Source organism: Pseudonaja textilis, chromosome 17 (genome assembly GCF_049901715.1).
Source record: "Pseudonaja textilis isolate UNSWEBS1 chromosome 17, rPseTex1.2, whole genome shotgun sequence".
Taxonomy (NCBI): Eukaryota; Metazoa; Chordata; class Lepidosauria; order Squamata; family Elapidae; genus Pseudonaja; species Pseudonaja textilis.
The window spans coordinates 7294874-7313774 of record NC_142006.1 but is presented as its reverse complement, the minus strand read 5'-3'; the positions used below and the strand labels follow the sequence as shown (position 1 = coordinate 7313774).

General features: G+C 47.5%; 1 protein-coding gene across 3 annotated transcripts in view; it reads right to left on the bottom strand.

The window, feature by feature from the left end:
• The window catches only part of NUP214 (nucleoporin 214), a 38820-nt gene that overhangs the window by 18260 nt on the left and 1659 nt on the right, over positions 1 to 18901 (bottom strand). For 2 of the 3 annotated variants that reach the window (XM_087914749.1, XM_087914750.1), the window contains exons 2-24: positions 18602 to 18797; positions 17488 to 17639; positions 16913 to 17102; positions 16173 to 16243; positions 15855 to 15918; positions 15316 to 15419; positions 15124 to 15230; positions 14191 to 14257; positions 13454 to 13580; positions 12757 to 12918; positions 12084 to 12498; positions 11105 to 11271; positions 10685 to 10773; positions 9888 to 9977; positions 9066 to 9215; positions 8005 to 8163; positions 6832 to 6935; positions 6501 to 6683; positions 5470 to 5555; positions 4456 to 4539; positions 3724 to 3975; positions 2882 to 3037; positions 1898 to 2006 (exon numbers count right to left, since the gene is read on the bottom strand). In XM_087914749.1, the coding sequence (XP_087770875.1) occupies positions 1898 to 2006; positions 2882 to 3037; positions 3724 to 3975; positions 4456 to 4539; positions 5470 to 5555; positions 6501 to 6683; positions 6832 to 6935; positions 8005 to 8163; positions 9066 to 9215; positions 9888 to 9977; positions 10685 to 10773; positions 11105 to 11271; positions 12084 to 12498; positions 12757 to 12918; positions 13454 to 13580; positions 14191 to 14257; positions 15124 to 15230; positions 15316 to 15419; positions 15855 to 15918; positions 16173 to 16243; positions 16913 to 17102; positions 17488 to 17639; positions 18602 to 18797 (3284 nt within the window). The remainder of the gene's footprint in view (positions 1 to 1897; positions 2007 to 2881; positions 3038 to 3723; positions 3976 to 4455; positions 4540 to 5469; positions 5556 to 6500; positions 6684 to 6831; positions 6936 to 8004; positions 8164 to 9065; positions 9216 to 9887; positions 9978 to 10684; positions 10774 to 11104; positions 11272 to 12083; positions 12499 to 12756; positions 12919 to 13453; positions 13581 to 14190; positions 14258 to 15123; positions 15231 to 15315; positions 15420 to 15854; positions 15919 to 16172; positions 16244 to 16912; positions 17103 to 17487; positions 17640 to 18601; positions 18798 to 18901) is intronic. The other variant, XM_087914751.1, reaches the window with a different exon arrangement.

Below are 18901 nucleotides of genomic sequence, written 5' to 3'. Positions count from 1 at the left end.
GGAGCAAATTAAACACGTCTTCTACTTTTAGGAGGGGAATCTAGGCTGGAAACCAACCCGTGTCTGCGATCACTAATCTCTCCCCTCTCTTCAAGCACCTGAGAAAATTCAAGGCAGGTTTATATTCCCATAATGACAATCCGGTAAGGTAGGCCGGGCTGGGACGAAGCAGCTGACACAAAGTCATGGCCAAGCAGGGGACTTTTCCCCGCTGAAAAATCCGATATTGACAGTGAAAACTGCAGCCTTTTGGGTCTACATTGATAGCTAAGAGCAGCGAAGCGGCTTCGGGTCAGACTCTCAGCAGAGAAATTGGGGAGAAAAAGTATAATAATAATAAGGATGAGGAAGTTTCACTGGCTCGTGATTTGCAACTCCGGACAAAATGTCCAAGGTCAGCATAAAACAAAAGACAAACGGCTTTCCCCTGCGGTGGAAGCAGAGAGAGGGAGAGATATATCATCTATCACCGCAGCTTAGCAGAGACACAAACTCAGACACGGATCCCGATTTAGAAAAAGGAAGGGATAATTAGAGAAAGAAAGAGAGAGAAAGTGAGAGAGAGAGAAAAAGAAAGAGAGGGAGAGAGAGAGAGAAAGAAAGAAAAAGTGAGAGAGAAAGAGAAAGAGAGAGGGAGAGGGAGGGAGAGAAAGAGAGAGAAAAAGAGAAGGGGAGAGAGAGAGAAAGAGAGAGAGAGTGAAAGTGTGAGAGAAAGAGAGAGAGGGAGGAAGAGAGGGAGAGAGAGAGAGAGGGAGGGAGAGAGAAAGAGAGAGAGCGAGAGTGAGAAAGAGAAAGAGAGAGAAAGTATGAGAGAAAGAGAAAGGGAGGGAGAGAGAGAGAGAAAAAGAGAGAGAGGGAGAGAAAAAGAGAGAAAGAGCGAGAGAGAGAGAGAAAGAAAGAGAGAGAGAGAGCATTTTCTTTCCAGCTCTTTCCCCAACTCTGAAACCAGAGCATTTGACGAATTTCTTCCTGCTTCCGGTCAGATAGTCCCCCCCGACTTGTTTAGTGACCGTTCAAAGTTGCAACAGCACTGGGGAAAAAAGCGACGGGTGAGCGTTTTTCACACTTACAACCAACAGCAGCAGCATCCCCGTGATCCGCTTGGCAACGGACACCTATTTATGACGGCCGAGTCAACGGGGAGAAGGCGGGTGAGTTTTTACAGCCCCGTGACTAACCGGCAGCGACTGGCTTCACAAAGCGGCGAGAAAAGTCGTAAAATGGGGGCACAGCTCACTTAACAAGTTAGCTACGTTGGGCAAACCTAGCCAAAATTAAGGCTAGGTTCACCCAAGATAGCTAACTAAGACTTGTCAAGTTCCTAGAAGCTGTATACACACAACCCCTGCCTTGTCCACTTGTGTAGAAGAAGCAGTGGGCGGGAGGGAATGATTAATCGGAGGAACGGCTCGACATCCGAAATTGTGGGCTCTCCATCAATGGGGGCTTTTCAAAGACAACTGTCCAGCTTCTCCAAGGCAAAATGTCCAGAGTTTTATAGCAGAGTTTTGCTCCATTAAGCAACACTGTGTGTTCTTGGCTTTGGTAATAAGCTGCTCCGGAGAAATTCAAGGACAACTGAGTGGGGTGGGAAGTGAAGACTTGCTATGGCTGGAAAACTGGACAAGACACAATTGTGGAAAGCAAGCAACCTCCCTCACCTTTGAAAAGAAACATCTTTCATTGAAGCCTGCGCGTTTTTTAAAATATCTTTTTTTTTTTTTTGCCCGTTATAAATACACACTGCAGCCAAAAAGTTAACGTTAACAATGAATGAACTCAACCCACTCCCGATATCTCTGCTTTTGGGGATTCTGCGAAGAATCTATTTCTATCCGGCTTGAAGAATATTTCCTTTATTTGGAAAAGAGACCGGAGGAAGGAAGAGGCGACCTACCCCACTGCTGGAGAAACGGTCGGGGGAGACCCGCTGCTTTTCAGCTCTCGGACATTTACCACCTGAGGGATGTTCTTCAGAGTCGATTCGGTCAGGGAGGGGTTCACCACTGTTGAATAAGAATAAAGGGCAAGGAAATAATGAATAGAATGGAATAGAGAATAAAATTAGAGATGAATAGAATAGAATGAGAAATGAAACGATTAGAGAATAGAATATAGAGAATAAATAGAATCAAATAGAACAACTGAATCAAATTGAATCGAAATAGAATAGAATAGAATAAGAAATGAATAGAATGAGAAATGAATAGAATAGAATGAGAAATGAAGTGAATAGAATATAGAGAATAGAGTAAATAGAATAGAGTAAGAAATGAATACAATAGAATAAAAAGAAAATAAAATAGAATAGAAAGAAAATTAGAATAGAAAGAAAATTAGAATAGAAAGAAAATTAGAATAGAATAGAAAGAAAATAGAATAGAAAGAAAATTAGAATACAATAGAATAGAAAGAAAACAGAATAGAATAGAAAGAAAATAGAATAGAATAGAATAGAATAGAATAGAAAATAGAATCGTAGAATAACTTTATTTGGCCAAGTGTGATTGGACACACAAGGAATTTGTCTCCAGTGCAAAAGCTCTCAGTGTACATACAAGCAACAAGTGATAAATCGTGATTTCGGCAGAATCTCATCTGCCATCATCAGGCAGTTCTGTACTGTGTTTGTCTGTGAGTCAGAGTTTTACAGTTGTTTGCACTTTTACAGTCTGACTCACAGACACAATACAGAAGCCTGATGACGGCAGATGAGATTCTGCTGAAACGTTGCTACAACTCTGAAAACACAACTACAATGACGTGGGAAAATATCCGAACGAACAATGGCTGTCTCGCTCAGCAGTGGACATTTCTGGGCTTCATTATGGCCGTTAAGTCAGGGACGATCTGTAAGCCAGGTGTTCGTGCTGGAGTTTACCTGGATTCTGGTTCGCCATCTGTCTACGGAAGGCAGCTTCTGCAGCAGCCTGGGGGGCTGGGAGAGTGACAGAAGGAATGGGAGCTCGGTGCTTCACTGTCTTCGTTGCCAACATTGGGTTCTCTGCCCCAGGTAGGATGGGCCTAGGGGTAGACACTAGGGGAGGGAGAGAGAGGAGAGAGATACATGTGTGTGTGTATCTGTCTGTCTGTCTGTCTGTCTGTCTGTCTGTCTGTCTATCTACCTATATATATCTACCTACTTATGGTATCTATCTATGGTACCTACCTACCTACCTACGGTATCTATCTATGGTATCTATCTATGGTATCTCTACCTACCTACCTATCTACCTACTACCTATACCTACCTACTTATGGTATCTATCTATGGTATCTATCTACCTACCTACTCTATCTATCTATCTATCTATCTATCTATCTATCTATCTATCTATCTTTGGTTAGGATAACCTCAAAAGTCGAACAACGTGAAGGAAACAGTCATGGGACTATTAAACTAGGTTGAATAAACTGACTCTCCTTAGATGGCTTCACTTAACTTTAAACCACACCTTGTTTTGAATCTGATGTGTTGATTAAGCTACAGCGCCTGCCTGGACTTAAAGAGGACTTCAACTCTCAGAATCCTCCACCCTTGCTGGGAAGTGTGGGAGCTGAAAGGCACTCCCAAGTTCTTTTTACAGTTCCCAGAATTCCCCAGCCGGGAATTTGTCCCGTGGTTAAGGATTCTGGGAGTTGGCCTGTGTTCAGATTGGGGAAATCTTTTAAAACTTTGGTTTCAGCTTCTGCGTCATGCTAAGATACAAACAAACTACATACCAACTGGTCCCATGCTGATGTGGGGTTTGCCAAGAGGCAGGGGCTGCGACAGCAGGGGAGGCTGGATCGAAGGCGTCCGGACAACCGGGGCGTGACGAGGCACTGGGACAGGTACCACCACCTCCACTTCCTCCTGATCCACCGCTTCCACGTCCTCGTTCTCCAAGGACTGGGCGACTGAAGACGCAGAGCTGATCTCATCCAGGTCTTCGTCGTATCTCAGAGACAGGAAAGCTGACTGGGACAGAGTTGCTGCAAAATATAAATATATATATATATGGGTTGAACTCAAAATTTATCTTGCAAAGTGAAACGTTTCTTAGGTTTCACTTTGCAAGAGTTCCGCCCCATTCTGTGACCTTTCCTGCCACCGTTGTTAAGCGAATCCCATCGTAAATACGAGTCGGTTGCCAAGGGTCCGAATTTTGATCGCGTGACCCGCGGGGATGCTACAACGGTTGTACGTGTGAAAAACCGTCAAAAAACCTCTTTGCTCAGTGCTGCTGTTAGCTCGAGCGGTCATTTAAACAAACGGTCGTAAGTCAAGGACTACCTGAACTGGATTAAAAGCCTTTGGGTTTGAATGGCTTCAAAATGCTCTGAATTAAAGTGAGAACTACACGGATCATCGAAAATTCAGCGGCTAAATGCAAAAAAGGAGAAGTAACTCGTTTCCTGTCCTGAAATGGAAAATATTTATTTTATTGATATATTGATGTTGATTTCGTTTACCTGGTGCGGTTGAGCGGACAGGTGGCAGTTTTCTCTTGGAGAGGAAATTCCTTAGCTGAGCCTGCTTCACAAGGGACAACTTAGCTGTAAGAACCAGGGAACAAAAAACCTTGCTTTAAGGGCTCTTTAGTTTAATATAGTTTAGTTTATTGTCATTGCAGCTCCTACAACGAAATCGAACACCATCTTCTGTGCACATCATGACCATGAAAATAAACACAAACACACACCCTCCACAAATTGAACCAACAGCCCCTGACACAGCACCAACACTGCACTACACAGCAGAATTCAAAAGGATAGACGCCCTGGTACAGAAGCTGTTTTTCAGCCTGTTTGTCCTTGTTTTTATTATTCTCCTGTACCGCCTGCCAGATGGTAATAGTTCAAAAAAAAAAAAAAAAAGGTGCCCAGGATGAGATGGATCTTTGAGGAAGTTTTGAACTTTCTTAAGGCAGTGGGAGCTCTAAAGCTCTTCCAAAGAGGGGAGAGGGCAACCCAGGATCCTCTGGGCAATGACATTAACCCTCTGGGGCGCTTTCCTATCTGCCCCTGGGCAATTGGCAGACCATGCACAGGGGCAGTAATTTCAAAATATGTCTGTTAAACCCACACTGTGTAGTATGTAGTATGTGGCTCCTTGTTTTTATTGTCCTGTACCGTCTGCCAGATGGTAATAGATCAAAAAAAAAACAAGGGTGCCCAGGATGAGATGGATCTTTTGTGGTTCGTGACGTTGGTCACTAAATGAACTGTTGTAAGTTGAGGACTACCCGTAGGGGATCGAAAACTGATTTAGTTCCTTTTCAAATTCGTGTCTTTTTAGAAGTGAGCGTGCGACCTCTATCTATGCTAGGTGTCGTTGGTTAAAGTGCCTGGCTAGAAACCGGGAGGCTGCGAGTTCTAGTCCTGCCTCAGGCACACAAAGCCAGCTGCTTTCTCTCAGCCCTAGGAAGGAGGCAACGGTCCATTGCTTCCGTAGAAGCTGGTCAAGTAACGGCGGGGACTACTTACCGGGCGAGGGGGAAGAAGCTTTGGTGGAAGATTCCAGCGTGGCTTTTGTTAAGGCGTTGCTCAGATTCTCCAGCTCTCTCTCCAAACTGTCATGAAAGGGGGGAGGGGGGGTGGAAATTAAAAAAAAGCACGCAAAAGTGAGGTGTGAAATCGCCACACCGCTCACAACCCAAGTGCAAGTGAGAGCAAGGAACTCGGAAAACCCTCAACGCCGCATTCGTTCGTTCGTCCACCACCAGTTCTGATTCAGCGGCGTTATTCTTCCACAATCTCATTCTCATTCAATTCAGGTAAGGCAAGAGAACAGATTAAGGGAGCTTGGAGGTCTTCTAGACCAACCCCTTGCTCGAGCACTTGGACTAATGGCTGTCCAGTCTCTTCTTAAAAGCCTCCGGCGATGGAGCACCCGCAGCTCCAGAAGGCGAGCTGTTCTGGAGTTCTCCAGAAATTTCTCTTTAGTTCTAGGTTGGTTGTCCCAAAAGGGGCTTTTTTTTTTTTTTTCAGGAGGCCTCTGGACGTCCTCGTTTTCTTTCTTCGAAGACGTTTCGCTTCCCATCCCGGAAGCTTCTTCAGCTCTGACTGAACGGCAGGGAACGGAAGGATTTTATATTCCTGGCAGACAGCTGGTCATTTGCATCCTTTTTGAGAGAGCCTTTGAGGCCACTTCGTTTTGGAGGTTTGTCCTGTGCTGAGAAAAGTCTTCAGAGAAAAACCAGAAAGTCCAGCTGCCTCTTGAAAAAGCACCTTTGGGACAACCGCCACTTGATGGGTGACTTAAGGATCTCCATAGGCTTCGAGGTTGCTCCTCCCCTTGGTGAGTTTCCACCTGTTGCTTCTTGTCCTGCCTTCAGGTAGTTTTGGAGACTAGGGTTGGCCTTCCTCTTCCTTGGGGAAACCCCTCAAATATTGGAATACTAGCTACCAACAGCGAAAACGATGTTCCGCGCAAACCCAGAAAGATCCCTTCCTCCCCAACGTTTTCCAAATGGGTCAACAAGAGAGGAAGGAAGAATTCTTCAAGCCGTCCTCACCTCTGGATGCCAGGGTGTGAAGAAGCGGGAGCGGAGGCGTTCCACTGAGTGACGTGGTTGTACAAACGGAGCTCGTACAAGCCGTCGACCAACTTCTTCAGCCTCTTCCTCTGCTGGTTGATGATCTCTCGGTTGTTCGTGAGGGCGTTGAAGAGAGTCTCTCGCTCGGGGACAGCTAAGCGCCTAGGTCAAAAGCCCGGAGAGAGAGAGAGAGAGAGAGAGAGTGAGGTAAGGAGGAAAGGACGAGGGGAAAAAAAAGAGACATGGCTGTGCTTGCAACTCATTAAAAGGAGGAGAGAGGTCTTCATTTCTCCGTTCGAAATCCACTCACTTCTGCTTCTTCTGCTGTTCCAGGTGCCGATCCCACTCTAAATCCAGAACGTCGTTCACGTCTTGGACGGCAAACTTCACGTACTGATGCAAGCGGCGGATTTCCTGCCCGGGAGAACATTTCAACGTTCAGCTCAAAACGCGGGAAGTTCTTCGGGGGTGGATCAAGCTGCCCGAGGGGAAGGTTGGGCCCTTAACCAAACATCAGGGATGGCTTGGTGGCCTCTCTGGCATTCTCAGATCTGGAGGTATTTGGAGCCAACGATCAGTATATACCTCCCCTCCTCTCCTTCCCCTTCCTCTCTTCTTTCCCCCTCTCTCCTCTTCTCCCTTCCCTCTTTCTTTCCCTCTATTCTCACCCCTTTTCCTCTTCTCTCCTTCCTTCCCTTCCTTCTTTCTTCCCTCTGCTCTCCCTCTCTCCTCCCTTCTCTTCCATCTTCTCTCCTCTCTTCTTTCCCTCTCTCCTCTCACTCCTTTTTCTTCTTTCCTTCTCTTCCTTCCCTTCCTTCCTTCTTCCCTCTGCTCTCCCTCTCCTCTCCCTTTCCTCTCTTCTCTTCCTTCTATCTTCTCTCTTCTTTCCCCCTCTCTTCTCACTCCTTTTCCTTTCCTTCTCTCCCTTCCTTCCCTTTCTTTTTCCCTCTGCTCCCTCTCTCCTCTCCCTTTCCTCTCTTCTCTTCCTTCTATCTTCTCTCCTTTCCACCTCTCTTCTCACTCCTTTTCCTTTTTTCCCTTCCTTCCTTCTTCCCTCTGCTCTCCCTCTCCTCTCTTCTCTCACTCCTTTTCCTCTTCTTTCCTTCTCCCCTTCCCTCCTTTCTTCCCTCTTCTCCCTTCCCTCTCCCTCTCTTTTCCCTTTCCCCTCCCCTCCTCTGCTCTCCTCTCCCCTTCCCCGTTCAATCCTTGGTATCTTCCCACACTACAAAGTGACTCCTCCTCCTCCTCCAGTTAGGGTTACCGCTAGCAACTAGTTTTTGATGCCGAACCCGCCTCCTGAATCTCAGGCAGCTTTTCCCTCCATCGACCAGCTGGTTAGATGACAACAGACACAGAAGAGGACTTGTTGGGTCTCTTCTGGTCCTCTGGAGGAGCTTCCGGAAAGCACCCGATCAGACATTCTGGACCAGAGAGATCCTCCAGGCTTTGCTTCTGGGCTCCGATCCGGCTGCTCTGCTCCTACCTGAAGTTGCCCTTCGCTCTTGGGGTCCAAAGGCTTCTTGTAAAGCAGGTGCAAGTACTCCAAGTTGTGAGCTTGCTCGTCCTTCTCCCGGGCTTCCTCCACCCCGGCAAAGCCTTCCAACAAATTGGTCTTCAGAAGGCTGATGTCTCCATGAAGAGACTGCAAGAGGCGGGTGAGAGAAAGAGGCGGGTTACAGGATGTCCTTGTCTTATGACCATGTACTGAGTGACCGGGAGCTGGTGAGTTCTAGTCCTGCATTTAGCTATGAGAGCTGGCTTAGAGCTCTGGACCAATCACCAGGAGACGGTGACGCCTTAGGCATGAAAGTCTACTGGGTGACTTTGAGCCAATCAGCAGGAGGCTGGGAGTTCTAGTCCTGCCTTAGGCATGAAAGTTGGCTGGGTAATTTTCGGACAGTTCCTTTACCTCAGCCCAACCTTCCTCCAAGCGGGGTTGTTGTGGGTAAAATAGGAGGAGGAGAGAGGAGGAGGAAAGTGTGTTGTACATGTTCTGAAGCCTTGAATTGTTTGTACAAATACTAAAAGCAGGATACCAATATTAAAGTAGAATACGTTGAAAGCAATAAAGGAAAACAAAGGGGAAAAAAAATAAATGCCTGAACCTAACGAATAATCTGCTCCTGGTTTTATTATTGCCAGTCTAGAGAAAAGAAGGACCAGGGGTGACATGATAGCAGCATTCCAGTGTCTGAGGGGCTGCCTCAGAGAGGAGGAAGGGGTCAAGCTATTTATCCTCCAAAGCACCTGAGGGCAGGACAAGAAACAACGGGTGGAAACTAACCAAGGAGAGAAGGAACCTGGAATTAAAACTTCCCAACAGGGAGGAAAATTAACCAGCGGAACAGCTTGCCACCGGAGTGGACAGCCAATTGTCTGAAATGGTCAAAGGTCTCCTGCCTGAGCAGGGGGTTGGACTAGATGACCTCCAAGGTTCCTTCCAGCTCTATTTCTGATTGATTGTCTGAATTCAAACAACAGATCTGTTTTTACCCTCAAACCTGCCGCTTTTGGTACCGGGCGACTTCGCCGCCCGCTCCTTACCTCTGTGGTGTCTTTGATTTCCAGCAGGAAAGTGTGCAGGTCGCTAGCTTCCACGCGTAACTTCTTCTTCTCCTCCTCGCTGCCCACCTGAAACGAGGCCTTGGCCGTTCGAGCCTTCAGTTCCTCCAACTCTTTCTGGAAATGGGCGATCTGCGGGAACCGAGTGGACGGTCGAGAATGAAAAGCTCAGTTCCAGGGAAGGACAAGCGGGAGGCGAAGAGAGAAGAGCTCAACAAGAGAGCTCCCAAACACGACAAACCCTCTGAAGTCAACGCAAAGATTCTTTTAATTAGGAACGCCGGCAGCCCAAGCAAAACGTTTCTCTCTCGCTGCGGGCTAAGAAGCCCATCCGGCAGGGGAAACGAGTGGCTGCCTGCCACAGCTATTCATCTCCGCCCGCTGCCTTTTATCCTCAGAGCTAGGGTGGAGCTTTGCTAGCAGCGGTGGCTCTTCTGTCCCAGGGACCAGCCCATAGATTTCCACTGCTCTCCTCTCCTCTCTGCCTTCTGTACATCAGGCACTGTATTCAGCTGTTCCTCCTCTTCCCCATCAGCCACCTCCAGATCTGGGGGCTGTTGACTCTCCACCTGAAGGCTGATGGACGACCCAGGCTCTGCCTCTGTCTCTCTGACAGCTCCATTCCTCCCCCCCCGGAGCTCCCAGGTTGCCTTAATGCTGACCCTGACTGCCCCCCCGTCCTCCTCCTCCTCCTCCTTCAATTCAGCTGCTGGAGGGACTGGCGGCCAACAGGCCGCAACAGCTATCTTCTAACAGGCGCTTACAAAACTTCAAGAAGAGTCCCCAGGGGCAAAGGTAGTATACCTCTTCTCTTATCCCGACGATGACAGGATCTGTCTCTTTCCACTGACAGGGCTGCTTCTCCACCCCAACACCGGCAGGCTGCTGCCGAATCTGGAAGGGGCAACATGAAAGCATCCATCAAGAGAAAGAATCAAGTGGAATGAAGGATCAGGATGAAGAGAGAAAACCCACAACCGGTTGAAGGAAGGAATTGTAGGCACGCTGTTGCACCGTAGCCACCTGGGAAAGGCGATGAAACCCACATGGAATTTTACATCCTTCCACAGCCAAAATAAAGACGATTAAAGGGCGCATCGGCTGTCAGTTTGGCAGTGCCGTCGATACCCATAGATGTTCAACCCTCTCTTCCTGCACAGACATCCCAGTTTTCAATTTGCAATCAGGCAGATCAGACATCCAGCCCTTGCTTATCAATGGAAACTGAGTGGAGCAAGTGGCCAGTTTTAAGTTTCTGGGTGTTGCCCTAAAAGAGGACCTGACCTGGGGGGCTTGAACTACAGTATTACCATCTGGCAGACGGTACAGAATACCAAAAACAAGGACAAATAGGCTGAAAAACAGCTTCTATCCCAGGGCAGGAGCTCTTTTGAATTCTGCTGTATAGTGCAGCGTTGGTGTGGTGTCAGGGGTTTTCCATTCAATGTGTGGAGTGTGAAGGGTGCGTTTATTTGCATGGTCATGATGTGCGCTGAAGACGGTGTTTGATTTCGTTGTATGAGGTGCAACGACTATAAACTAAACCAAACTAAACTACGGAAGGGTTCAATTCACGGAAAAGCGATCCAATTCCTTCTTACCTGCGAAGGGCTCGATTTTGGAGCCACGGGGGATACCTTGGCAGCTTTCTGAAGGCCCGAGGTGGCCGGAGCGCTTTGAGGTGGACGCACTGTTGGGGGCAAGAACACGAAAAGAGGGACACACTCTCGCACAACTGCTGCTAGCGGTCAGTTACGACTTAAACCCTCAAAGACAAAACGAGGCGAACGCCCGTTCCAAGGAAAGTAAAATTAGGAGCGACCTGCTGAACAACGGCAGTGACTTAATTCCGGGCTCCATTACCGTCGTAAATCGAGGACCGCCTTCCGTTAGTGGGTCACTTTGAGAAGAACAGAGCGGGGTGGGAACACATGGAACGCCCCCTGCCCCAACAGCTTACACTCAAGTGACAAAGACAACCACAAGGAAGGAAGTGGGGGAAAGCAAAGACTGAACCATACTTGCTGAAGTCACCGGGGTAGAAGCCTTTATGGGGGCGGGAGGAGGAGGCGGCGTGGACACGCTTAGGGATCCTGCAGGGGTAGACTTTGCAGCCGGGGGAAAGAGGAAGGGCGAAGAACCTTGGCCGGTGTTGGTGGGAGGGGCAGCAGACTCGGCAGCCGCGAACCTAAAGAGGGAAAAACTCAAAAATGAAAATAGGTAAAGCAACCGCCGCCTAGCATTCTTGAATTAGATATTCCTCAGCATTTATCAACCTGTCTGACTTATAAAATGAAGAGGTGCTAGGAACCAAGCCTGGAACATCTTCAGGTTAGGGCCCGGGTGCGGGAGGAGAAAGGCATAGAGGCGGCGTCAAGAGAGGATGTAGCCTAGAATCGTTACGTTCCCACAACTGATCCAAATCCAACCCATCTCGAAGTGCCAATTTAGTGCTGTTAGTGGACTAGATTCTTATATACAGGCCATGTCTCAATGAGGCACCAATGAATCCATGACACCCCCTGTGATGTCAGTCAGGCCCCTGAACTCATCAAAACATTTATTCAGGATGGATTCAGCCGGAAGCTTAAGCTCCAGCGTTAAGCAGCAATTTTGTGTCCTGAATGAAGAAACTCTGGAGTTAGCTAAAAGGCCAGGATTTTGTTTGGAAGGGTAAAAAAATGCTTGGAAAAACAATAAAAGGTGGGATACAAATAAATAAATGAAAAGCTAAGATCCTGTGTGGAATCCTCAAATCCCAATTCTCTACGGCTGAGGAAGAACCAGGCCCATCCCGGAGGGCGAGAAGGGAATGTAATTCGTCTAGACCAGAGGTCTCCAACCTTGGCAACTTTAAGACTTGTGGTGGACTTCAACTCCCAGAATTCCTGAGCTAACGTGACCGGAGGAGGAATTCTGGGAGTTGAAGTCCACAAGTCTTAAAAGTTGCCAAGGTTGGAGACCTCCGGTCTAGACTTAAAAAAAAAAAAGACCGCTTACTTTTCGTTGAGGTTGACCTTGACGGAGGACGCTGCTGGAGCAAAGCTGGCCTTTGTGGCGACGGAAGGAACAGGCCCGTCGACGCGGCTCTTGAAGCTTGCCGGCCCGAAGGAGAAAGATGGAGCGGAAACCGGGATGAGGCCGGACGAGGAGACGGGAGCTTGGGGTGCCTTCGGGGTAGCGGGAGAAGAGAACTCGGCAGCCTGGCTTGTGCTCGGCGCAGGAGCTGCTGTTGAGGCCTCCGACGGGAACGGATAAGGCAGAGAAGAATTCGGAGCCGGGACGGGGGCTTTGAGAGGAGGGCTTGTAAAAGCGAAGGGGGTGGCCCCACTGCTTGGGACTACGGATGGACCTGGGGCGGATGGAGGGGACGGAGGAGCCTCACTCTTGGCGGCAGCTGAAGGAGCGGGGGTGCCTGGAAGGGAGAGATGGACCATTAACGAGATCTTACAACTATTTTGGCCGCAGTTGTTAACGAAAATTACAACGGAGGCTCTCTTGGAAAGCCGTGAGACTCCCGTTACTTCTTAGATCAGAGGTCTCCGAACAGAATTCTGGGAGTCGAAGCCCTCAAGTCTTAAAGTTGCCAAGTTTGGGGACCCTGTCTTAGATAAGACAAACACAACTCGCCAACACTTCCGAGAAACCTCCAGCGGAAGCGTCAAAGGCCTACCTGTGGCTTTCGCCCCTCTCTCCCCTTCGGCAGAGAGAGATTCAGGGGTCACCAGAAGAGACCGGACGCCGGGGTTTTGATTGACCATGTAGAAGGGGCACAAGACGCCATCTGTGGATAGTAACATCAAGACCGGAGCAGGAGCCAAGGTTTTATCTTCACCTGGGAGAACCACACCAAAACGCAAAAGGTTCACACACCAAGCAGAAACACTCTCTTAAAATCCAGGAAGTGTGAGTAGAGCAGGCAAGGACCCTTCCTTCCTTCCTTCCTTCTGTCCGTCCGTCCGTCTTTCCTTCCTTCCTCCCCTTCCTTCCATGGTTAGAATGCCCTATTGCAGGCTAACTCTGCCCATTGCCAGCAGTTTGATTCTGAATGGCTCAGCGTTGACTCAGCCTTGACCCGTCCTTCTGAGGTTGGTAAACTGAGGACCCAGATTGTTGGGGGGCAAGAGGCTGACTGTGTACACTGCTCAGAGAGGGCGGTAAAGCCCTGTGAAGCGGCATATAAATCGAAGGCCTCTTGCAATTGTTTCGTTGCGTTATTTATACTCTCGTAAGCTGCCCAGAGCCGCTTCGTAAACAGGTGGACGGCATACAAATTTAATAAAATAAAACGAACAGCGTCGGTAGATTAGACAGTGTCACTATGAACCTTTCCTCCTTTCCCAGATCAAACAAATAATCCTCCTACTTACTAATAGTTATGGGTGTGTTGTTGCTATAATCAATGGCCACCCCAACAGGCAAGGAATCGTCACTCTTGTCCGTCACGGGAAGCTCTGCGCGACTGGAATCTTCCAACACCCACAATTCCCAGTTCGGCTGCAAGAGAATTTAATCCGTCTCTCAAGACACATTTGCAAAAAAAACCCCCAAGGCCTTAACGTGGGGGGGTCACAGGTAGCCCCCAACTCACAGCAGCTCCTTTAATGACCAAAGTTTGCCATGGAAAAAAACAAAAAGTGTCATTTTTCACACATGGGACTGTTGCGGTATCCCCACGACCACCTGATCCACGTCCAGATGCTTGCCGACCGGCTCGTATTTATGACGGCGGGAGCATCCTGGGGTCTTTGCATGTCGGACGGTCACGAAAAAAGGAGACTGACCCCGAGATACGGCAAGCGTCATGAACACGAACGCCTTGCCCGACACCTAGATTTCGATTCTGCGGCCGTGGGGATGTTGCAACGGCCGTGTGGGAAATGGTCACGCCATTTGCGAAACTCTGAACGGTTGCTAAACGAAACGTTGTACGTCAAAGGCTACCTGTATTGTAAGAGCAGAATCAAACTGGAACTCCTAGCAGGCTGGACAGATAGGGCTGGGGTCCGTCCCCCCCCCGGCATTTTTCTCTCATAGGAATCCAAAATGTGATACTTTTTCCCCTCCTCTTCTTACAAAAGTCTGAGCTTGGGAAGAGAATAATTACCTGATCTCCTTGCCTTGACAGGATGCTGACTTCGGTGGAAGCGGCAGAAGCTAATAAGACCAAATCCCTAGGAAGGGGTGGAGGAAAGAAACACATCAATGGGAAAATTCAAGGGAAATCTTTGTTTAAAGAACAAACCAAGTTCCCCCTCAGGTTTCTTGTGAAAAGAACAACCTACGCATAGCCTTGAGGGATCTGATCAGCCCACAGACAGCAGACAAACATCGGACATGTTGAAGGATACGAGAAGGAACTGGGATTGATCTAACCACGTTAACTCGGCTTGCAAGGAATTGTGGCTGAGGATTTATGGGGGTTTCTTGTTATTATTTGTGATTGAAGGGCCTGGGCAGCTTGTTGAAATACTAAACGGAGAAAGCATTTTGATTTAACCCGCGGCAAAATCTTGCGTAACTGTGGCTTTGCTTCTCCAATTCATTACCTTACCCCTGAGATCTCAGGTTGGATCAGCAGGTGATGCCATTACACCTGGGGGCATCTAGCAGAAATTGGAGTTGTCTTTTCCTGCAAATTCTATTTGACTATCGACCGGTAGGGTTCTCTCTGAGCTGGGTTGTCTTCTTGCAGACGTTTCATGACCCAACTAGGTGACATCAACAGTGGCAGGAGGCTTCTAAGCACTGATGATTTACCCTAGTTGGGTCATGAAACGTCTGCAAAAAGACAACCCAGCTCAGAGCTTCTGCATATAAACAGGGAGCAATCTACACTCACTAGCATTGATGATGTTACCAAGTTGGGTCATGAAATGTCTTCAGGGAAACAGAACTAACAGAAAACAAGTCTCACTTCCTTCTAGCCCTGATGATGTTACCTAGTTGGATAAGGAAACTCTTGCAAGAAAGGGGCAGAGAATGCCAGACTCCACAGTTCAACCCTGAGCTATAAATATTCTATTTATTTGGTACTTACCAGTCTTCAACGAAGTTAAGGAAGTAATGGTGCAGTCTCTCGGTGCAGCTACCATAACAAGGCTCCATAAAGTTGACAAACAGCTCAGGCCTCTTGTCTTCCTTTTTCTGAATGGAGAGAACAGCTTAGTTTCTCATCTTTTCTTTTACTTTATTATTTTTTTTTAAAAAAAGCAAGATGGTGGGTACATACCGGCAACAGAGCCATAACCACTTCAGGGGCAGTTTCTAAACTGCCGTCCGCAGCGGCGTAAATGATGCAGAAGACGTAAGTGCCAATCCACAACACATCCAGGACTGGAGAAGAACAATTTAAAAGGGGGGATTATTTTAGAAGAGTCATTTGCCTCCTTATCGTTGAGGCACCTCGTAATAAGGTGGATTTATTTATTGACCCATCAAATTCCACATTGTCCCTTTTGGGGGAAGATGCTCTTCAGGAAGAGATTTAAAAAAAACAAAACATGACCAGAAGGACGGAGGCTTCTAAGTTAGTGAAATTGTTTGGACTTAACAACAAAAAAGGGTTTTTTTTGGTTCAATTGTGGTCGTAAGTTACAGACTATCTGTATTAAGTTTTTTTACTTTGCGTTTTTAAACGTCACTTAAAAAATTCTTATTTTTCTGCAAAACCGAGCACAGGTTTGCCTAATTTAGTTATTAGGAACTTGTGTTAATACCAGAACGAAGGCCTACCACGTGTTCCTACTGAAATATCACTAAATTTTGTACCTTTAACGGGATTATCCGCCACGTAGAATGGAGGGCAAGGAATTGTTTTCTTTTCCTGCAGGTTCTGAAAAATTGGAAAAAAAACCCCACGTTTCTGTTTGTTTGGTGCAGCTCTTCAGCGAAGTTCTAAGTCACCCACAGCTAAGCTAATTATTCTGCAAATTAATCTATATTCTGGATGTTGAGCCACCCGGGTGATTTGAAGAATCCATTAAACTAAGATAACTACGCCCCAAAACTCCATCCGGTCCCTAATCACAAATTGGGAATGGATGGGAAATTACTGCAGATCGGAAATAAGCCAAAATTAAGACTTACTGGAAGATATTGGACCACAGTGCCGTTCTGTTTGCCCACTGCTAGCTGTTTCCCTTTAGGACTCCAACACACTGGGAGGAAAACAACTTTCTTTAAAAAATAGCCTTTAAAATGTTACATTAATTACCACACCAACCTGGCTCACAAACCCCAAGAGAACAACCCATCGTTGAGACAAATCAGGCCAATTTTTGCACCACAGCCTTGGTGCCAATCAAGGACACTTCAGGTATGGTTTATCAAACCAGATAATGAAGCCAACGACGTGTCATGCTGAGAAGATAGAAGCTATAGTTCAACATGGCTTAGTAATCAGCATACTGGCCTTGTAAACCAGGATTATGAGTTTGTTCTCCACCGGTTTAGTCTAGTGGTTAAGGCACCAGGCTACAAAATAGAGGAAAGTGAGTTCTAGTCCCGCCTCAAACATGAAAGACGGCTGGGTGACTTTGGGCCAATCACCAGGACATGGTGAGTTCTAGTTCTACCTCAGGCATGGAAGCCAGCTGGGTGACTTTGGGCCAGTCCCCCTCTCTCTCAGCCCACCCCACCGATTCCAAGTGACTGAGTTGTTGTTGTAGAGAAACGGGAGGAAGGAGGTGGATTACGTATGTTCACTGCCTTGAGTAATTTATAAAAATAATAATAATAATAAAGGGTGAGGTATACATAAGTAAGAAACAAATAGCTAAAAAGAAGAAAACCAGGTCTGAGTGAGGGGATGGAACCATGCGACCCACCAGATGTGACGGCCACCGACGCAGGAAGTGTGGCATACACCTTTACAGTGTCCGTCACCTGCAAGACGGACACACTCCCATCTGACAGACAGACAGCTAACATCGTGGCATTGACTGGATTCCACTTCAGGTCGTTGACCAGAGCGCCTGCCATCTTCTGATAAGCAAACGGCCGTTTCTGCTGTTTAGCCTGTTGGGAAGAGATCAAGCGAGCATTTAACAAGGATGGATGGACAGAGACAGACAGACGCTAGACACTGATGAATGGATAGACAGGTAGAGAGACACAGATGCATACATGGAGGGATGGAGAGAGACGTGGATGGATGGATAGACTGAAAGATGACCCATGCATGGGTGGATGGGTAAAGAGAGATGGATGGGTAGATAAATGGATGGGGGAGAGAGAGAGAGAGAGGGGGAGAGAAAGAAAGAAAGAGAGAGAGAGAAGGTAGGTAGTAGGAAAGATGAGAAAGATGAGAAGACCAGAAGTTGACTAGATTAATGTCAGGCACAAAAGATCAAAGCAGACATCAAATTTTGTTGCTCAAACTTATACAGAGGAACCAGCGCACCTGATTCACAAAGGTGCGGACGTCGAAAAAGCCAACGAAGGACCCAACTTCATTTGAGGCCATGCAAACCGACAGCGTGAGGTTATCACAGCTGAGCGCCAAGTGATGCACCCAAAACTTGGTCGGGACAAAAAGACCCTGCATATTCTCTACTGTGGAAACAAAATGAAAGGAAAAGTTGAAACAACAACAACAACTCCATTGCTCTTGGATAAGCTTCCACCTATGGTTTCTCGTCCTGCCTTCGGGTGCTTTGGAGAATAGATTGACCCCCTTTTCTTTGGGGCAGCCCCTTGGATATTGGAGGACTGTCATGGTGGACAGTATTTCTGTTTTTCTTAGGCTGCTTTGTGCCGCTTCTGTTTCCCCACGAACACAAATCCCTCTCGCACCAACACTGCCAATCCTAGCTGCCTCTCTGCTCAGCTCTGTCCTTTGAAGAGAGAGAGGCTTTCAAGGGACAGAGTAACAGAAAGGGAGGTCTTTTAGTCCAACCCGCTTTCTACTTTCTATCTTGCTGACGCCTCATAAGGTGAAGGGCAACAAAACTGGTTGGAAGGGAGCTTGTAGGTCGTCTAGTCCAAACCCAACACCCCCCCGCTCCCCAAGCAGGAGACCCTACACCGTTTCTGACAGGTGGCAATCCAATCTCTTCTTGAAAGCTTCCAGGGATGAAGCTCCCACAACTTCTGAGGGCAAGTCATTCCACTGAATATAGAATAACGGAAGGGACCTTGTAGGTCATCTAGTCCAACTCCCTGCCCAAGCTGGACACCCTCTGCCATTTCAGACAAATGGTTGTCCAATCTCTTTTTTAAAAAACAAAAAACAAAACCTCCAGTGTTGGAGCACACACAACTTCTGGAGTCATCGGCAGCATAGATGCTGGGCATTTTGCAGGCAGAATATTGCCAGCACCAAGATGGATTGATTTGAGTTATATGGTGATGGGGGCAACTTTTGAAGACCTGAAGGACCAGGCTGGTGACGGATCTTCGTGGAGATCATCTCTCTCCTACGGTCACTGAGAGCTGACACACAGTGGCACCTATTCCATCAAACAAACCTGCAAACTAGCTAAACAGGAGGGACCGAACCCCGATACAAAACTCACCTATTTTATTAGGAGAATCCCCAGCCTGAATCTGCATAAGCAGGTTCTTCGTCTGAAAGATCTGCAGTCCGGCTGCACAACCGGTGAATGTCAGTCCATATTTGTTGGACACCACTAGCAGGTTGCCACGTTCTTTGGGCAAATCCTCGGGGGCTTCGAAGATCCGGATTTTCTTCAGGGCTCGGAATTGAAAATCCTGCCAGGAAAAAAACAGATTAGAAGCTTTACCAAAAAGAGAAACATTAAAGGGGACACATGATATCCTTGAAGGGGGAAAAAAAAAAGAACCAAATCCAAACT